Source organism: Chiloscyllium punctatum, chromosome 16, assembly GCF_047496795.1.
Source record: "Chiloscyllium punctatum isolate Juve2018m chromosome 16, sChiPun1.3, whole genome shotgun sequence".
Classification (NCBI taxonomy): Eukaryota; Metazoa; Chordata; class Chondrichthyes; order Orectolobiformes; family Hemiscylliidae; genus Chiloscyllium; species Chiloscyllium punctatum.
The window spans coordinates 28,357,250-28,377,285 of record NC_092754.1 but is presented as its reverse complement, the minus strand read 5'-3'; the positions used below and the strand labels follow the sequence as shown (position 1 = coordinate 28,377,285).

The 20,036-nt window shown below is 51.1% G+C and overlaps 1 protein-coding gene across 13 annotated transcripts in view; it reads right to left on the bottom strand.

Moving 5' to 3' along the window:
* The window catches only part of foxj3 (forkhead box J3), a 163,125-nt gene that overhangs the window by 52,030 nt on the left and 91,059 nt on the right, over positions 1–20,036 (bottom strand). For all 13 annotated transcript variants that reach the window (XM_072586621.1, XM_072586625.1, XM_072586626.1 and 10 more), the window contains one exon: positions 9,765–9,839. In XM_072586621.1, the coding sequence (XP_072442722.1) occupies positions 9,765–9,839 (75 nt within the window). The remainder of the gene's footprint in view (positions 1–9,764; positions 9,840–20,036) is intronic.

Sequence of the window (20,036 nt, the reverse complement as noted above, 5' to 3'; positions counted from 1 at the left end):
ATCTATGAAGAGCTAAATCCAAGATGTCCATGTTAAGTGAATTGTATCCTCAAACAACACTGCCTCTTACGATTACTAAGCATAATTAAAAATAGAGCCAATAAAATGAAAACAAATGTAACAGAAAGGATTAAACACTTTTAGTCTGTCCTAAATTTGGCTCAGCAGCAAATTGAACACATTGGAAAGGAATTCTATCCAAAATCACTGTCATGGGTAAGTGCCAAGAAACATTCCCTTGTGTCTAAAAATATATTTGTCAGGTGACACAACAAACATTTAAGACAACACCTGGTTTCTGATTGAAGCACATCCTCCCAAAACACAAGACAATTGGATTTAAATCCAAATCTAGTTAAACAAATTGGGGATAGAAAGTATCCAAACAGAAAATCCCAACTTTACTTTCATTCAATAGAACTTTGTTTGCATAGATCTCTACCTTTAAATGGTAGAAATACCCCATTGTATCGTTTACAAATTTGTTTTCTCCACAAACATAGACAGACTGCCACATATTCAAATCAAATACAGAGATCCCCAGGCAAGCTCTGCAAATATTGACAAATACTTGAAGACTTTTTACAGATTCTGATATAAACGCAGGGACCTCCCCCTCAGGTCTTAGGTTTTGATTTTAACTTCCTAAAATCAGGAAATCAAGTACATAATTCCTCTGAATGTTATCATACACTATGGCTAGATCTGGATGAAAAAGAATCTCATGACTAAGCTAAGCAACTTGCAATCTTGGATAAAAGTCCTGCAGATACTAAAAATGACAACGTGATGGAGAAACACAGCAGGTTTTACAGCGTATAGGATGGAAGAAACAGAGTTAATGCTTTGACTCCAATATGACTCTTTCTCGGAATAGGTCAAGACCACTTTGAAAATGCCTTATAGCCCTGCTAATACTTATAGTTCCAATATCAGCAAAATAAGGTGGTGTGATAGGCCTGGGAATTGTCTAACATGTTCCCTTCCAAACCAGTATCTTTTATTATTACCTTGAAAGTTTCCTTGCTCATTGAGCTGTTCGACTCTTGTCCAGTAAAAACTTGAGTTTGAACAGTGAGGCATGGAGGATATAGCATTTTATAAAGTGCTTTTCATGATCTCAAGTTGCCCCAAATTGTTTTACAGCCAATCACCTGTACCTAAAATGTTTCCCTGTCATAAAGTGGGAAATGAGGCAACTAGTGTGTACACAACAAAGTCGCACTCGTAGCAATAAGTTGAATGACCTGACATTCTTTATTCAGTACCACTGCCTGAGCAGCGATATTGGCCAGGACACCAGACAAACGTGCCTGCGCATCTTTAAATAGCATGAGATCTTTAATGCTGGGTGAAGACACAGAAGTGACCTCAGCAGTTTAATTTCCTGAAAGACAGCAACTCTGATTGTGCCATCATCTTTTACTAATGTGGTGAAGTATCAGTCTGGATTGTGCACTCAAGTCCAGGAGTGAGAACTGAAATTATAGGTCAGAGTGTTTTAAAAACAAGGCCAACACATGATCAAGGGAACGACTGGCTGCTTTGGTATTGTGAAATTCAATGTACAATGTAAAGGAGCAGCTGTTATAGTACTGGGAGTCCACATGATTTATAAACTTCTTCTTTGATTAGTCCCACAGTACATAGAAAGCATTCAACAGTAATTAATTTCTTGGCTTCAAAGTGCTTACTGGGAGATTGGATAGTGCAACGTGTGAAGATGTTAGCCAGTAAATAGAGTGCAGGTTTAAATTCAATCCAGATGAAGGGGATGAAAATCTTCCATCTCAGCTGATGGAAGTGTGAGACTGTCAAACAGCATTCTCAAACCAGTTCCTGGTGGGCATGCACACAAAATAAACTGTCCCTAAATTCAGCACAAAATGACTATCAATATGTTGGAGATTACCAATAACTATCATTGGACTGGACCTGCACAGTATTGTAACTACAAGTCATCAGATGCTGCAAATTCTGAAGCAAGGAACCCATCTCCTGACTCCCATAGCCTGTCCACCATCTACATAGCACAAGTCATTAAGTGTGACTGAATACTGATCACTTGTCTGAATTGGTGCAACTCCAAGACTCAAAATGCTCAATATCATCCAGAACAAAGCAACAAGCTTGACTGGCATCCCAGTCACCACTTTGAACGTTCATTGCCTCCACCACTGAAGCAAAGTGACAGCAGTGATAACCATCCACAGGATGCACTGCAGCAACTTACCAAGACTCATCAGCATCTTCCAAACTTGCAATCTTGACCACCTAGAAAGACAAGGGCAGCAAACTTCCTTCCAAGCCATGCACCATCCTGACATGGATGATATATTGCTATTCTTCACTGCATCAAATCCCTGGCATTTTCTACACCACACCTAAGGACTGCCACAGTTCCAGAAGGTGGCTCTCCACCACCTTCTCAAGAACAGTTAGGTATGGACAATGAGTGATGCCCAAACCATATGAAGTATTTAAAAAAAACTTAGGATGAAATGGGTATGCTTCTCTCAAGTGGAGGCTGAGACAGAGGAAACACAAGATTGAAGATTAAACTTATACTCAACTCAGTGTTGAAACTGAAAAAAATCAGAGGAATGTCAATTATCTGAATATCAATTATCTGAATTTCGGATTATCCGAAGATCTCAAAGTCCTGATAGAAACATTACATGAAAGACGTGTTTCCAACACTGATTGCGTCTTTTGTTTACATTGATTAAAAGTGAACTGGCTTACTGAAATGCTGCCAAGAACAATCCTGGACATCGATGGGAGCCCAGGCACCGTCTCCAAGTGACTGACCTCCCGCCCTCTCTCTCTCTCTCCCCACACACACTTTCCCTGGAGTTCTACACAGGGGTGTACCTATGGAGGCTATTTGGAGACTTAACACACACACCCAAAAGGCAGCAGCAGTCAGCAGTCTTATTGTTCGTGCCCAGCTGCCTGGATGGGAGGGCACAGTGGGTGGGGTAGCCCGGTCAGACTGGGGCGGGAGCACAGACAGGGGTCGGATGCAGACAGGATTGGTGTTAGATGGGGTTGGGTACCAGGGGCTGGGTTGGACAGTGGACCGAGGTGGGGGTGGTGGTGGGTGGGGAGGAGGAGAAGAGATGTGGTGTTGAACAAGGGTGGGGGGCACACAGGGTGGCGGGGGCTTGCATGCGGTGTGCTGCTCTTTCATCTCCTGAACGGGGAATGCACTTAACATAAAACTCCAAGCACCTCAGGAAAGGTATTGAATAAATTAACCAAATAATCAATTTTCCGATAGAAATGGTGCCCGCCCATCGCGTTCGGATAATCGAGGTTCCTCTGTATTTAAAATGAATAGAATTCTTTTTCTCAGAAGTAATCCCCCCTCACCTTGCTGAACATGATTCACCAACAAACAAATGCATTCAAATAATTGTGTTTAAATTACATTTGTTTCAAACTGTAAATGTTTTACTGCTATGAATGCTTCAAAAGATGAACAAAAGACAATAAACTCACACCCCTGTGATCACTAAAGAGCACTGGATTCATACCCAGTAATACCCAGATTTTAATTGAGATTCCTCTATGGCAATGACCACTTGAGAGAACTTTTAGTCTTGTATCCATCCCCAATTTCTTCTGTTCCTATAGTGGAGGCTGGACCTTCAGCTGCTATGCCACTACATTCCCTAAACCTCCCCATCCTTGGAGATGGACTTATGGTCAAAGGTCAAGATTAGTGTGGTGCTGGAAAAGCACAGCAGGTCAGGCAGTATCGACATTTCAGGCAAAAGCCCTTCATTAGGAAGATGATTTTCCTGCTTCTCGGATGCTGCCTGACCTGCTGTGCTTTTCCAGCACCATTTTCATCTTGACTCTCATCTCCAGGACTCACTTTTGCCTTATGATTTTTTTCTTTGCAAATTTCTCCATGAAGGATAGGTGACACAGAATGGTCCAACTACTTAAAGTGTTCCACAACAATGAGGCCAGACACATCCTTCACAACACTGAGAACAAATAGAGCCTCAGTACAAAGTGAAACTTAGTGCTTGCACGCCAAGATTTTACTCTCAGCTTGATGCATCCATATCAAAAGGTGACTATGAGGATGAGGGTGGCGTTGGTTACATTCTTTCCCACCTTATCACAAGTTTTGTACATCGTGTCACTGTGGACATGGGCTATCCTAGACTTCCAGATGAAGTGGAAAATGGCTCCAATGGCACAGGCTCTGGAAATGGGCAAGATCTGCACCACATACAACAACAGAATGCCTCACAACTGATGACCAAGTTTTTACCAAAATGAAGAGAGAACAATACTGCCAATATTTCACTTTCCGCCTCATCTTGGCGATAGCTCTTCCCAAGGTTTTGCATACACCTTGGCCCCTCTGAACTATATTCCCAGCACCTTCTGGTAATCTGTCCAGATGGCAAAGGGGATATTGGATTGATTGGCCCAATTCCTAAGGAACATGGCCTTGCTCTTGCCTCGGCTCCCAAGGCCAGTTTGAACTGGTAGCAGATGCTCATGACTCTGCGCAATGACAGCTGATCCGAGCACAAAACGGTGACGTCATCCATGTACAAAGAGGTTTTGGCCTGCAGGCCTCTGCTGCTTAAAACAGTTACCCCATTAAGGCTCACATCCTTCCTGATGGACTCAGCAAAAGGCTCTACACACAAACAAGGGAGGAGAGTCCTGCCTGACTCCAGATCTCATCAGGAAGCTGATTCCTACCCATTAACTGAGAATGCACTAATGACGTTGGTATAGGCAGTCGGATCCAATTGTGGATTCCCTTCCCAAAGCCCATTTTGGAGAGTATATCCCACAGGTATGTGTGCGATATCCTATTGAAGATTTTCTCCCAGTCCAGGCTGATGAGGCAGGCATCCATCCCATCTTGTATGTAAGTGATTATATCCCTGAGGAGTGGAAGACTCTCAAAGATTGTCCTGTCTGGTATAGCACAGGTTTGGTCTGGGTGAATCACCAATCCCAGAGCAGACCTGACGCAGTTGGCAATGACCTTAGACAGGATGTTGTAATCCACATTCAGCAGTGAAATTAGCTGTCAATTTCTAAATTCCTCCCTCTTTCCCATTCCACTTGGAGATGCGGATGATGGTACCTTTTCTAATGGATTTGCACACACTATCTGATAGAAGCATATTCATGCACCTTCAGCAGACTCTGGCCAAACAAGTCCCATGGAGCTGAATACAATTCAGCCAGTAAGCTATTGCTTCCAAGGACCTTGGTCAGCTCATCCGGAGAGAACAGCTGGTCTGGCCTCTTCTGTACACTGTCATCTAGCACCTCTGTGATAAACTTAAATGAAAACAGACTGATTAGCAAGGTTAGATCTCGTGGAATACAGGGAGAACTAGCCATTTGGATACAGAACTGGCTCAAAGGTAGAAGGCTCAAAGGTGGTTTTTCAGACTGGAGGCCTGTGACCAGTGGAGTGCCACAAGGATCGGTGCTGGGTCCTCTACTTTTTGTCATTTACATAAATGATTTGGATGCGAGCATAAGAGGTACAGTTAGTAAGTTTGCAGATGACACCAAAATTGGAGCTGCAGTGGACAGCAAAGAGGGTTACCTCCGATTACAACAGGATCTTGACCAGATGGGCCGATAGGCTGAGAAGTGGTAGATGGAGTTTAATTCAGATAAATGCGAGGTGCTGCATTTTGGGAAAGCAAATCTTAGCAGAACTTATACACTTAATGGTAAGGTCCTAGGGAGTGTTGCTGAACAAAGAGACCTTGGAGTGCAGGTTCATAGCTCCTTGAAAGTGGAGTCGCAGGTAGATAGGATAGTGAAGGCGGCGTTTGGTATGCTTTCCTTTATTGGTCAGAGTATTGAGTACAGGAGTTGGGAGGTCATGTTGTGGCTGTACAGGACATTGGTTAGGCCACTGTTGGAATACTGCGTGCAATCCTGGTCTCCTTCCTATCGGAAAGATCTTGTGAAACTTGAAAAAGTTCAGAAAAGATTTACAAGGATGTTGCCAGGGTTGGAGAATTTGAGCTATAGGGAGAGGCTGTACAGGCTGGGGCTGTTTTGCCCGGAATGTCAGAGGCTGAGGGGTGACCTTATAGAGGTTTACAAAATTATATAGGGGCATGGATAGGATGAATAGACAAAGTCTTTTCCCTGGGGTCAGGGAGTCCGGAACTAGAGGGCATAGGTTTAGGGTGAGAGGGGAAAGATATAAAAGAGACCTAAGGGGCAACTTTTTGAAGCAGAGGGTGGTACGTGTATGGAACGAGCTGCCAGAAAATGTGGTGGAGGCTAGTACAATTGCAACATTTAAGAGGCATTTGGATGGGTACATGAATAGGAAGGGTTTGGAGGAATATGGGCCGGGTGCTGGCAGGTGGGACTAGACTGGGTTGGGATATCCAGTCGGCATGGATGGGTTGGACCAAAGGGTCTGTTTCCATGCTCAATGACAATTACATAGCTATGAAAGCTGAGGTAGCTAAATGAAGTAGGATATAATGCTAGAGGAAGAATCAATAGAGACAGGGTGGCTGACAGCAAAAGCAATATTTCAGAATACATATATTCCTATTATAAAGGAAAATTGTAAAGTGAGGACCTATCACCCGTGGTTAGTTTAAGAAATTAAGAAAAGCATTAAAATTAAGACAAAAAAAGCACATAACTGCACAGATTTTCTAACAGGTCAGATACTTGGCTAGAATACAAAGAATGGCACAGAAGGACTAAAAAATTAATCAACAGAAAGAAACAAGGGTATAAGAGGAAGCTAACTCTAAATGCAAAAACAAATAGCCAAAGTTCTGACAGGTATTTAAAAAGAAAAGAAGTGAAGTTGAGTGATCACCCTCTAGAAACAAACTGGGGAGTTAATAAATGATACGTTAAAAAGAGTAGATGAAAGCAATAAAGTAATTGGTTCCTGTCTTCACTATAGAGGAGACAAAAAAAAAGATCAGTAGTATTTGTAAATCAGGACGTGAAAGTAAGAGAGGAACTTAGCAAAATCACAATCACAAGGGAAGTGGCACTAACCAAGCTGACGAAGTTATGGATTGACAGGTCTGGGTCTAAATGGACATGATAACTAGGTCTTAAAAGGGTGGCCAATGAGGTAAAATGAATTGGTCTAAGTTTTCTAAAATTCTTTGGATTCTGGAAAGGTTCCATCAGGCAGCAAAGTAGCAATTTTTCTATTTGAGAAGGGCAAGAGGCAGAATAACTGATCCTATATGCCAGTTAGCTCTATATCTGTCATGAGGATGATATTCAAGAGGTTACAGTTGGACACTTAGGAAATCTCAATAACTGGGAAACTTTTGACATTGTGAAAGGGAAATCATGTTTAACCAAATTGTTGAAGCTCCAAGAAAGAGGAATGTGTGCAGTGGATAATGGGGAGCCTGTAGGCATACCGAACTTGAATTTCCAGATAAAAAGTTACAGTCCAAAGTAGGAATTTATGGTGTTGGAAGTATTATGAGCAATGGTGTAAGGATGGCTGGCAGAAAACAGTATGCTTAAATAGGTCTTTTTCAGATTGACAGTATGTGATGTGTGCAGCTCTGTAGGAGTCTGTGCTTAGATGTCAGCTTATCACAATTTATATCAGCTGCTGAGATAACAGAGTGAAGGCATGACTGCTAAATTTTATAATAACCTGAAGATGGGTAATTTGGCAGATGCAGTATAATGTGAGAAAATGTGAAGTTGTTCACTTTGACATAAAGAATTAAAATACAGACTATAACTTAAATAGAGATCAACTGCAGAATTCCAAGGTATAGAAAGATCTAGGTGTTCAAGTGCAGGAGTTGCTCACGATTAATGATTTCCATGCCTGCTATAATCCCAAACCAAACTTGCCTGCACTTGGCTCATACCCCTGGAAATGTTTCTTATTCATGTACTTATCCAAATGCTTTTTAAATGTTGTAACTGTACACATACCCACCACTTTCTCTGGTAGTTCAGTCCACACACAAACAACTCTAAAAAAATTGCCCCTTATATCTTCTTTAAAATCTTTCTCCTCCTCACCTTTCAAATATGGCCCCTACTCTTGAAATTCTCCACCCTAGGGGAAAGACACCTGCCACTCACCTTATTTATACCCCTCATTATTTTATTAACCTCTATAAAGGTGACCCCACAACCTCCTATGCTCCAGTGAAAGAAGTCCCAGTCTATCCAGCCTCTTTTTATAACTCAAACCCTCCAAATCTTACATCTTGTTAAATCTCTTCTGAACTCTCTCCAGCTTAATAATATCCTTCCTCCAACAGGGAGTCCAGGACTGGATACAGTACTCCAAAAGAGACCTCACCAATATTCTGGACAATCTCAATATAATATCCCAACTCCTATACTCAAAGATCTGAGCAATGCAGGCAAGCGTGGAAAACCCCTTCTTAACCACCCTATCTATATGTGACGCAAACTTCAAAAAATTATGTACTTGAATGCCTAGGTGTCTCTGTTCCAAAACACCACCCAGGGCCCTACCATTAATTTTATAAGGCCTGCCCTTGTTTGTTGCACCAAAATGCAATACCTCACGTTAAACTCCACTTGACAGTCTTCAGCCCATTGGCCCAATTGATAACTACCTTCATTGCCCACTATACCACCAACCTTGGTGTCGTATGCAAACGAACTAACCATCTCATCTAATTCTCATCTAAATTATTTATATATTTTATTTATCATTTATATATGTGGGGCATTGCTGAGACCACAGCTGGAGAACTGTGTACACTTTTGGTCTCCTTATTTAAGGATGTAAGTAAATGCATTGGAAGTGATTCAGAGAAAATTTATGAGATTGATACTTGGAAAGGATATTTATCTTGCTTTCATTGATATAGGAGAGTGAGGAATCATTTCCAACAACTGTATAAGATCCCGAATTATCTGTTAAAAATCATACATCACCAGGTTATAGTTCAACAAGTTTATTTGGAAGTACAGAAAATGTGTAAATGCCTGATTCAGCTGCACTACTCAAAAGGTAGAGGAAAACATAATCCAGTCACAATGCAATGCCATCCATGCTCTCAAAACCAATCACAACCCAAAGCTTGCACCTCCAAATAAACCTGTTGAACAATAAACTGGTGTTGTGTGATTATTACTTTGTCCACCCCAGTCCAACACTGGCACCTCCATATCTGAATTATCTTGACAAGGTGGATGTGGAAAGGGTGCTTCCTCTCACTGGTGAGTTCAAAACTAGTAAAATTAGTGGCCACATTTTGAGAACAGAAATAATGAGAATAATTTTCAGTGCATTTTTATGCGACTTTGGAATTTTCTGTTTCAGAAGACAGTGCAAGTGGGAAAATTGAACATTTTTAAGGCCCAAGATAGATTCTTGTTAGGCAATGAAATTGAAGGTTATCCAGAGGAGGTAGGAATGGAATTCAAAACAAAACCATCAGCCATGATCTTAACGAATTAGGAGTAAGTTCAAGATTACTAATTCATATGTTTATATGTAACTAATCAGAGTTGAGAAAGCTGATGTCAAATCAATTCAAGCACCTGATATGAAGTCCTCTAAAAAGCAACAATGGAGCAGTCCAAGGTCCAGACTGTTTGACTGGATTGTCACAAGTGGTTATCACACTGCTGAGAGAACTGAAAATAGCAAGATGAAGGAAGTTTGCTGCTTTAAGTTCAACATATACTTGTTCATCTCTTTGGTTTCCAAGCGCAATGTCACAAAATACAGCAATAATAAACTATACACTTACCTTGCCTGGATCATCCTTGGACCGAGGCACTTTCAGGAAACATTTATTTAATGATAAATTGTGTCGAATGGAGTTCTGTAAGAAAACACAAAGATCAATGTTTAAAAATAAAATCAAATACCAAGTGAAATAATCGTAAACAAATATTGCAATAGGTAATTCAATAGCTCAACCTAAAATAAAAACACTGATACAAGAAGTCATAGTTTACTAGCAGTGTCAGACTATCTGGTTTGGCCTTGGGACTAATCAACGGTCTCTTAACTGATCCTTTCCTGGAAATGCAAGACAAACACACAGTATTTAAACAGAGGAATTTGAGGAGTAAGGTCCATCTTAACTGGAAAAAGTGGAGGCACAGCAGTAATATTGAGAAAGTTTGGAGCCTTACATTTGACACATCTGCTACAGAGTAGAACTAAATAGGATATGCAGGAAAGCACCTGACCATGAAGGTTGGGGAGGGCGGGGGGGGGGGGGGGGGGGGGGGGAGCATTTGTTCAGAAGAATTAAGGATATCTGTTCTTAGAGTCAATGGATCAGCAAAAATAAGGTGAAAACATTTGTTCACTTGTGGAATGTGTGGCAGTACCTCCTTTTGACCCTGAGGGCTGGAAGCTGCACATATTTTACAGTTGAATGTTGGATAACTGAATTTCTGATTTATAGCGAAGACTCTTAACAAAACTCATACTTAATAGGAAAAGAACTTGTACTTTAATAAGCTGAATGGATGTAATAGAACATGCCTGATACATTTTCATGTGTACTACACTGAGCAGATTTGAATTTATGAAGCTCAGCTCCTGAATTTTGATTGTTCTGAACTGTCACTTTCTCATTACCCTTACAAGCTAGGAGAACACAAAGGCTGAAATTGGAGATACTAAGAAAGTTCGAAGATATTCATACACGAGAGAGAGAAACATTCTTTTGTAAATTAAATTCACTGACCGAAAGGTTCAAGAGACACTAGCTGAGAGAGAGGGAGACTGAGAGCGAGCAAGAGCAAGCATGCGTAAGAGAGCATGAAAGGGACGGCGAGAGAGCGGGCAGGCGAGCGAGGGAGGGCGGGCGAGAGAGAGGGAGGAGAGAGGGAGGAGGGAGGGAGGAGGGAGGAGAGAGGGAGGAGGGAGGGGGGAGGGAGGAGGCGGGAGGGAGGGAGGGCGGGCGGGCGGGAGAGGGCGGGCGGACGGGAGAGGGCGGGCGGACGGGAGAGGGCGGGCGGACGGGAGAGGGCGGGCGGACGGGCGGGAGAGGGAGGACGGGCGGGAGAGGGAGGGCGGGCGGGCGGGCGGGAGAGGGAGGGAGGGCGGGCGGGCGGGAGAGGGAGGGCGGGCAAGAGAGGGAGGGCGGGCGGGCGAGGGAGGGCGGGCGGGAGAGGGAGGGCGGGCGGGAGAGGGAGGGCGGGCGGGAGAGGGAGGGGCGGGCGGGCGAGGGAGGGCGGGCGGGCGAGGGAGGGAGGGCGGGCGAGGGAGGGAGGGCGGGCGAGGGAGGGAGGGAGGGCGGGCGGGAGAGGGAGGGAGGGAGGGAGGGCGGGAGAGGGAGGGCGGGCGAGGGAGGGCGGGCGAGGGAGGGCGGGCGAGGGAGGGCGGGCGAGCGGGCGGTAGAGGGAGGGCGGGCGGTAGAGGGAGGGCGGGAGGGCGGGCGGTAGAGGGAGGGTGGGCGGTAGAGGGAGGGCGGGCGGTAGAGGGAGGGCGGGAGGGAGGGTGGGCGGGCGGTAGAGGGAGGGCAGGAGGGCGGGAGGGCGGGCGGTAGAGGGAGGGTGGGAGGGTGGGAGGGCGGGCGGTAGAAGGAGGGTGGGAGGGCGGGCGGTAGAGGGAGGGTGGGAGGGCGGGAGGGCGGGCGGTAGAGGGAGGGTGGGAGGGCGGGAGGGCGGGCGGTAGAGGGAGGGTGGGAGGGCGGGCGGTAGAGGGAGGGTGGGAGGGCGGGCGGTAGAGGGAGGGCGGGAGGGTGGGAGGGCGGGCGGGCGGGCGGTAGAGGGAGGGTGGGAGGGCGGGCGGTAGAGGGAGGGTGGGAGGGCGGGCGGTAGAGGGAGGGTGGGAGGGTGGGAGGGCGGGAGGGCGGGCGGTAGAGGGAGGGAGGGAGGTTGGGAGGCCGGGCGGTAGAGGGAGGGAGGGAGGGTGGGAGGCCGGGCGGTAGAGGGAGGGAGGGAGGGTGGGAGGGTGGGCGGTAGAGGGTGGGAGGGTGGGAGGGTGGGAGGGTGGGAGGGCGGGCGGTAGAGGGTGGGAGGGTGGGAGGGCGGGCGGTAGAGGGTGAGAGGGTGAGAGGGTGGGAGGGTGGGAGGGCGGGCGGTTGAGGGAGGGAGGGAGGGAGGGTGGGAGGGCGGGCGGTAGAGGGAGGGAGGGTGGGAGGGCGGGCGGTAGAGGGAGGGAGGGTGGGAGGGCGGGCGGTAGAGGGAGGGAGGGTGGGAGGGAGGGCGGGCGGTAGAGGGAGGGAGGGCGGGCGAGGGAGGGCGGGCGGTAGAGGGAGGGAGGGTGGGAGGGCGGGCGGTAGAGGGAGGGAGGGTGGGAGGGCGGGAGAGGGAGGGCGGGCGAGGGAGGGCGGGCGAGCGGGCGGTAGAGGGAGGGCGGGCGGGCGGGCGGTAGAGGGAGGGTGGGCGGTAGAGGGAGGGCGGGCGGTAGAGGGAGGGCGGGAGGGAGGGTGGGCGGGCGGTAGAGGGAGGGCAGGAGGGCGGGAGGGCGGGCGGTAGAGGGAGGGTGGGAGGGTGGGCGGTAGAAGGAGGGTGGGAGGGCGGGCGGTAGAGGGAGGGTGGGAGGGCGGGAGGGCGGGCGGTAGAGGGAGGGTAGGAGGGCGGGAGGGCGGGCGGTAGAGGGAGGGTGGGAGGGCGGGAGGGCGGGCGGTAGAGGGAGGGTGGGAGGGCGGGCGGTAGAGGGAGGGTGGGAGGGCGGGCGGTAGAGGGAGGGCGGGAGGGTGGGAGGGCGGGCGGGCGGGCGGTAGAGGGAGGGTGGGAGGGCGGGCGGTAGAGGGAGGGTGGGAGGGCGGGCGGTAGAGGGAGGGTGGGAGGGTGGGAGGGCGGGCGGTAGAGGGAGGGTGGGAGGGCGGGCGGTAGAGAGAGGGAGGGAGGGAGGGTGGGAGGCCGGGCGGTAGAGGGATGGAGGGAGGGTGGGAGGCCAGGCGGTAGAGAGAGGGAGGGAGGGAGGGTGGGAGGGCGGGCGGTAGAGGGAGGGTGGGAGGGCGGGAGGGCGGGCGGTAGAGGGAGGGAGGGAGGTTGGGAGGCCGGGCGGTAGAGGGAGGGAGGGAGGGTGGGAGGCCGGGCGGTAGAGGGAGGGAGGGAGGGTGGGAGGGTGGGCGGTAGAGGGTGGGAGGGTGGGAGGGTGGGAGGGCGGGCGGTAGAGGGTGGGAGGGTGGGAGGGCGGGCGGTAGAGGGTGAGAGGGTGAGAGGGTGGGAGGGTGGGAGGGCGGGCGGTTGAGGGAGGGAGGGAGGGAGGGTGGGAGGGAGGGAGGGTGGGAGGGCGGGCGGTAGAGGGAGGGCGGGCGGTAGAGGGAGGGAGGGTGGGAGGGCGGGCGGTAGAGGGAGGGAGGGTGGGAGGGCGGGCGGTAGAGGGAGGGAGGGTGGGAGGGAGGGCGGGCGGTAGAGGGAGGGAGGGCGGGCGGTAGAGGGAGGGAGCGTGGGAGGGCGGGCGGTAGAGGGAGGGAGGGTGGGAGGGCGGGCGGTAGAGGGAGGGAGGGAGGGTGGGAGGGCGGGAGGGAGGGTGGGAGGGTGGGAGGGAGGGTGGGAGGGAGGGTGGGAGGGCGGGCGGTAGAGGGAGGGAGGGTGGGAGGGCGGGCGGTAGAGGGAGGGAGGGTGGGAGGGCGGGCGGTAGAGGGAGGGAGGGTGGGAGGGCGGGAGGGCGGGCGGTAGAGGGAGGGAGGGTGGGAGGGCGGGCGGGCGGGCGGTAGAGGGAGGGCAGGCGGTAGAGGGAGGGAGGGTGGGAGGGCAGGCGGTAGAGGGAGGGAGGGTGGGAGGGCGGGCGGTTAAGGGAGGGAGGGTGGGAGGGTGGGAGGGCGGGCGGGCGGGCGGTAGAGGGAGGGCAGGCGGTAGAGGGAGGGAGGGTGGGAGGGCAGGCGGTAGAGGGAGGGAGGGTGGGAAGGCGGGCGGTAGAGGGAGAGTGGGAGGGAGGGTGGGAGGGAGGGTGGGCGGTAGAGGGAGGGTGGGAGGGCGGGCGGGAGGGGGAGGTTGGGAGGGCGGGCGGTAGTGGGAGGGCGGGCGGTAGTGGGAGGGCGGGCGGTCGGGCGGTAGAGGGAGGGTGGGAGGGCGGGCGGTAGAGGGAGGGTGGGAGGGCGGGCGGTAGAGGGAGGGTGGGAGGGCGGGCGGGAGGGAGGGGTGAGGGAGGGAGGGAGGGAGGGAGAGGGAGGGCGGGCGGCAGAGGAAGGGCGGGAGAGGGAGGGCAGGTGTGGGGGGGCGGGCGGGAGAGGGCGGGCGGGAGAGGGCGGGCAGGCGGGAGGGAGGGCGGGCGGGGAGGGCGGGCGGGCGGGAGAGTGAGGGCGGGCAGGCGGGAAAGGGAGGGCGAGGGAAGGCGGGCGAGGGAAGGCGGGGGAAGGCGGGCGAGGGAAGGCGGGGGAGGGCGGGTGGGTGGGCGGGGAGGGCGGGTGGGTGGGCGGGGAGGGCGGGTGGGTGGGCGGGGAGGGCGGGCGGGTGGGCGGGGGAGGGAGGGCGGGAGGGAGGGCGAGGGAGGGCGGGCGGGAGGGGGCGGGCGGGAGGGGGCGGGCGGGAGAGGGAGGGCAGGAGGGCGGGAGAGGGAGGGCGGGAGAGGGAGGGAGAGGGAGAGAGGGAGGGAAGGCGGGAGGGGGAGGGAGGACGGGCGGGAGGGATGGGAGGGCGGGCGGGAGGGATGGGAGGGCGGGCGGGAGGGACGGCAGGGCGGGCAGGAGGGACGGGAGGGCGGGCGAGGGAGGGGAATGGGAGGGAGGGGGAGGGGAGGGCGGGCGAGGGAGGGGGAGGGGAGGGCGGGAGAGGGCGGGCGGGTGGGCGGGAGAGGGCGGGCGGGAAAGGGAGGGCAGGCGGGAGGGAGGGCGGGAGGGAGGGCGAGGGCGGGCGGGCGAGGGCGGGCAGGCGAGGGCGGGCGGGCGAGGGCGGGCGAGGGCGGGCGGGCGAGGGAGGGCGGGCGAGGGAGGGCGGGCGAGGGAGGGCGGGCGAGGGAGGGCGGGCGAGCGGGCGGTAGAGGGAGGGCGGGCGGTAGAGGGAGGGCGGGAGGGCGGGCGGTAGAGGGAGGGCGGGAGGGAGGGTGGGTGGGCGGGGAGGGCGGGCGGGTGGGCGGGGGAGGGAGGGCGGGAGGGAGGGCGAGGGAGGGCGGGAGGGAGGGGGCGGGCGGGAGGGAGAGGGAGGGCAGGAGGGCGGGAGAGGGAGGGCGGGAGAGGGAGGGAGAGGGAGAGAGGGAGGGAAGGCGAGAGAGGGAGGGAAGGCGGGAGGGGGAGGGAGGGCGGGAGAGGGAGGGCGGGAGGGAGGGAGGGCGGGAGGGAGGGAGGACGGGCGGGAGGGACGGGAGGGCGGGCGGGAGGGACGGCAGGGCGGGCGGGAGGGACGGGAGGGCGGGCGAGGGAGGGGAATGGGAGGGAGGGGGAGGGGAGGGCGGGCGAGGGAGGGGGAGGGGAGGGGGAGGGGAGAGCGGGCGAGGGAGGGGGAGGGGAGGGCGGGCGAGGGAGGGGGAGGGAAGGGCGGGCGAGGGAGGGGGAGGGAAGGGCGGGCGAGGGAGGGGGAGGGGAGGGCGGGCGAGGGAGGGGGAGGGGAGGGCGGGCGAGGGAGGGGGAGGGGAGGGCGGGCGAGGGAGGGGGAGGGGAGGGCGGGCGGGCGAGGGGGGAGGGCGGGCAGGCAAGGGGGAGGACGGGCAAGGGGGGAGGACGGGCAAGGGGGGAGGACGGGCAAGGGGGGAGGACGGGCAAGGGGGAGGATGGGCGGGGGCGGATGGGCGGGGGGGGCGGGCGAGCGAAAAGGGGAGGGCGGGCGAGGGGGGGGCGAGGGGGGAGGGCGGGTGAGCAGGCGAGGAGTGGGAGTGCAGGCAAGGGGGGGAGGGCGGGCAAGAGGGGGGGCGGGCGTGCGAGCGAGGGGTGGGATGGCGGGCGGGCGAGGTGGGAGGGCGGGCGGGCAAGGGGGGACGAAGGGCGGGCGAGGGGAGGGTTGGGCAGGCGAGGGAGGGGGGGGGGAAGGCCGGCGGGCGGGGGGGGGGGGGGGGGGCGAGCGGGTGGGCGAGGGGGGGGGGGGGCGAGGGCAAGGGGGGGAGGGCAAGGGGGGGGAGGGCAGGCGGGCGAGGCAGGGGGGAGGGCGAGGCAGGGGGGAGGGCGAGGCAGGGGGGAGGGCGAGGCAGGGGGGAGGGCGAGGCAGGGGGGAGGGCGAGGCAGGGGGGAGGGCGAGGCAGGGGGGAGGGCGAGGCAGGGGGGAGGGCGGGCGAGCGGGGTGGAGGGCGGGCGAGCGGGGTGGAGGGCGGGCGAGGCGGGCGAGGGCAAGTGGGGGAGGGGGAGGGCAGGCGGGCGAGGGGGGAGGGCGGGCAGGTGAGAGAGGGAAGGCGGGCGGGCAAGAGAGAGCGCGCGCGAGAGTGTGAGGGAGTGAGACCATGCGCGAGAGAGCACGCATGAGACAGGCAGAGAGTGCGAAAGAGTGAGAGAGAGAAAGAAAGAGAGTGAGACAGAGTGAGAGAGAGAGAGAGAGAGAGAGAGAGAGACAGACAGACAGAATGGAAGCTGCTGGAAATGTTAACCCTTTGTGGTGTGATCTGAGTGCACACTTGCTTTTCATGGTTTGATTCCTGATGAAGGGCTCCTGCCCGAAACGTCAATTCTCCTGCCCCCCCCAGATGCGCCTGACTTGCTGTGCTTTACTAACACCACACTCTTGACTCTGACCTCCAGCATCTGCAGTCCTCACTTTCTCCTATCGAGTGAATGTTTGTGTGTTGTTCCCTGGAGCTCAAGATTCAGGAATGTTATGAATTTAATTTGCATTTTGGGAATCTAAGATTTTTTTTAAAAATCCATTTTGTAGGACAATGGAACTGGGCATATTAGCTGAGCAAGGTTATCTCATGACCTTTTCCACATTGTTTAGACTAGTTTCTCGTCATGATGTACTGTTTAAAAGGAGCTTATCTAGCAAATGCATTTGGCCAGGCTTGATCAGAGTTTTCTACTTTGATGTGCATGTAGCTTAATTCATCAAGCATACTCACACCCGTCAATCAGTTTCACTTCCTCTATAAACTTGTGCCATTTTATTGCTGCTTATCTGATTAAGGACACGTGATGATTTTTGTAATCTCAGTAGCAATTTCTGTATAAAGACAGTTTGTTCACAGCAATAAAGGGAGTAGCCTGAGAGAGCTTTTCAGGCTAAGAGCTGGCACCGCTAATGGTTTTAAAACCTAAGCTCAAGCCTGGCTTGTAATTCTGTGATAGTGTAACATTGATGTCATTGGTAAATAAAGGTAATAATTTAAACTAAACAATCTGTAAGAGTTTTATATTCCAGACAACTACAGAGTACCATCTCCAGGACAAACCAAGAGAGGCTTACAGGTAGAGTCCATCAGGGATTCCCTGAGCTGTCTCAAACAGGGACTTCAACAATGTTACTGGACTGGTACTCCAGAACACCAGGCCAATATTCTGAGGCCATAGGTTTGAGCCCCACCATGGGAAACGGTGAAATTTGAAAACAATAAAAATCTAGGATTAAAAGCTCGTCGAGTAGAGAATATGTAACTATCAGGTTTTTACAAAAACTGCTATCTGGTACATGTCCTTTATAGGAGGAAATCTACCATCTTTACCTAGTCATTGTGAAACATAGACAAATGCAGGATTATGTAGGCAAAGATACAGTGTAGAATTAATTTAAGAAATTAGATGAGCAAACTTAGCTACAGCCATTTGTAAATGTGTGGAGATTGCATATTGCAAGATTAAAGGCTGGTATAGTATTTCTGCAGATGTCAGTAATATTTTTTTCTAATCAAATAGCAGGAATTCCTCTGATTAACGTAAATGGTTTCATTTTATTGGCCAAAAGTCACTTCCTGGAGCTTAGTGCATAGTGACAGGCAAGTAATTGGATGGAAGTTGGTAAAGTTTAAATTTACTCCTTTAAGTAATATTTGTAGGATACTTGATGCCTTACTTTGCAGATCAAAGTGACGTGACCACCAGTGCTTTGTGGGGTGAAACAATAGGCACCCAGAGACATTACGAATGTAATTGCACTGGATCACAGTAATAAAGCTGCTATGCAAGTTACACTGATGTACAATATTAGGCACATAAAAGACAAGTGTAAAGGTCAGGTCCTTTCTGTTGAGTCATATGGGAACTATTTGGTTGGTGGAAAGTAAAATAATCAAAGCATATGTAGTGATTATTAGCTGATATAGCAAAGGACAGGGCCTGAGTTTTATGCTAGTGTTTATAAAGCAGCATGGTATCACGTCATTAGTAGTATATAGAGTCAGAGAATCAGTTTAAAATGATAAGGAAAGAATGCTTGCAAATGGCTTCTTAACAGCTAAGTGCATTTATCCAATAGCTAAATTATAGAAATTAGGAGCCTTTGGTTTGAGCTGATTTTAACTGTAGGATGGACTCAAAGGGCCTCTGCTTTAATCATTCCATGATTCTAATTGAATATCAGTTCCAATGAATTGGGCAAAAAGGAAACAAAGTTTAAGATTTCAGGTCATTAATTATCGGCTGTGAATGGAATTATGATGTGAGGCCAGAAAAAGTATGCAGTGGTCAAGTTAATGCCTCAAGGAGAGGAGAGAAAAGGAAATAGAGCCATACATTATTATTGAGCAGTCAAGATGGTGTTTTTAATGCAAACATGATCCTTTACAGTCACTGAACTTGGCAGAGACTGACACCAACACATATCACTTCACAGTTACTTTTGACAATCACAATGCCAAACATCTTTCCCTCTAAGCAAAAAAATTAAAAGTTAAAGAGGGAAAGCACAATTATTTCAAATAAGTGTGAAGATAACAACTTAATATTTCTGAACTAGCAAGAACTTCAGTCTTGAAGGACTTACTGCAAAGTGTCAGTAAATGTACTTTGCATAACACAAAACACAATTTGGATTCTCCAAAGCATTCCAATTTTCTTCATCAATAACGATATTTCTACTAACTCTGAATAAAAAAGATACTTAATCCCTTACCACATCCTCAGCATAACATTTATACTCACAACAGCAAATTATTCCTCAAGTACAGTCACTGTGGTTATACCCACAAACACAGCAGCCAACCCTACATAGTAAAGTCCCACAGGTAACAATAAGTTCAATGGTCAGTTAAACTGCTTTGGTGTTTTAGTTCAGAGAGTAACGTTGACCAAATGTCCAGCTGTTTATTTAAACAGGCGAATGGTATCTCAGTTGAATGTTTCATCTAAAAGACAACATCTCCAATAAGATGAGCTCAGAAAGATGATGCAGTCATGTGTTAACACATAACGACACTTTGAGGCAAAACGACTGCCAAATGAGATAAACCAAGACCTGGTAGTATTGTCGTAATGCCGCCAGACCAGTAAACCAGAGGCCAAACTAATGTACTGAAGACATGGGCTCAAATCCCACAATGGCAACATGTGGAATTGAAATTCAATTAATTCAATCTGGAATTTAGAGTGAGTATTAGTGACAATGAAACTATCATTGGCTGTTACAAAAACCCACCTGGTTCACTAACGTCCTTTAAGAAAAGAAATCTGCTGTCTTGACCTGGCTTACAACAATCTGACTAACTCCCAACTGTTCTCTGAAATGGCCTAAGCACCACTCAAGGGCATTTAGAATGGGCAAGTATTGACACCCACATCCCAGGGAAAAACATAATAACAGTTATTGGAGGGGATTCTGAGAGATAGAATTGATATGCATTTGGAGAGGCAACGACTGATTAGATATAGTCAGTATGGCTTTGTGCATGGGAAATCTCTCAAACTTAATTGAGCTTTTTGAGTATGTGACCAAAATGATAGATTAGGGGAGATGGTAGACATTGTCTACATGGATTTTAGTAAAGCCTTTGACAAGGTTCTGCATGGTAGACTGGTTAGTAAAGTTACACCACGAGTTCAAGGAGAGCTTGAGATGTTAAGGGGTTAATTTGCTCTATTGATCTGTAAGAAATTGGACTGTAAGAAATTGGATGCCCGGGGGGGGGGGGGTAGTATGTTTCTCTGTCTTGCAAGTACAATTTGAAAAGTTTACATCACCATCTCCTATTATTCAGAGTAAATTTACATTATCATCCCCAATTCAGAATCAATAAGAACATTGCAGCTACAATTCTGATT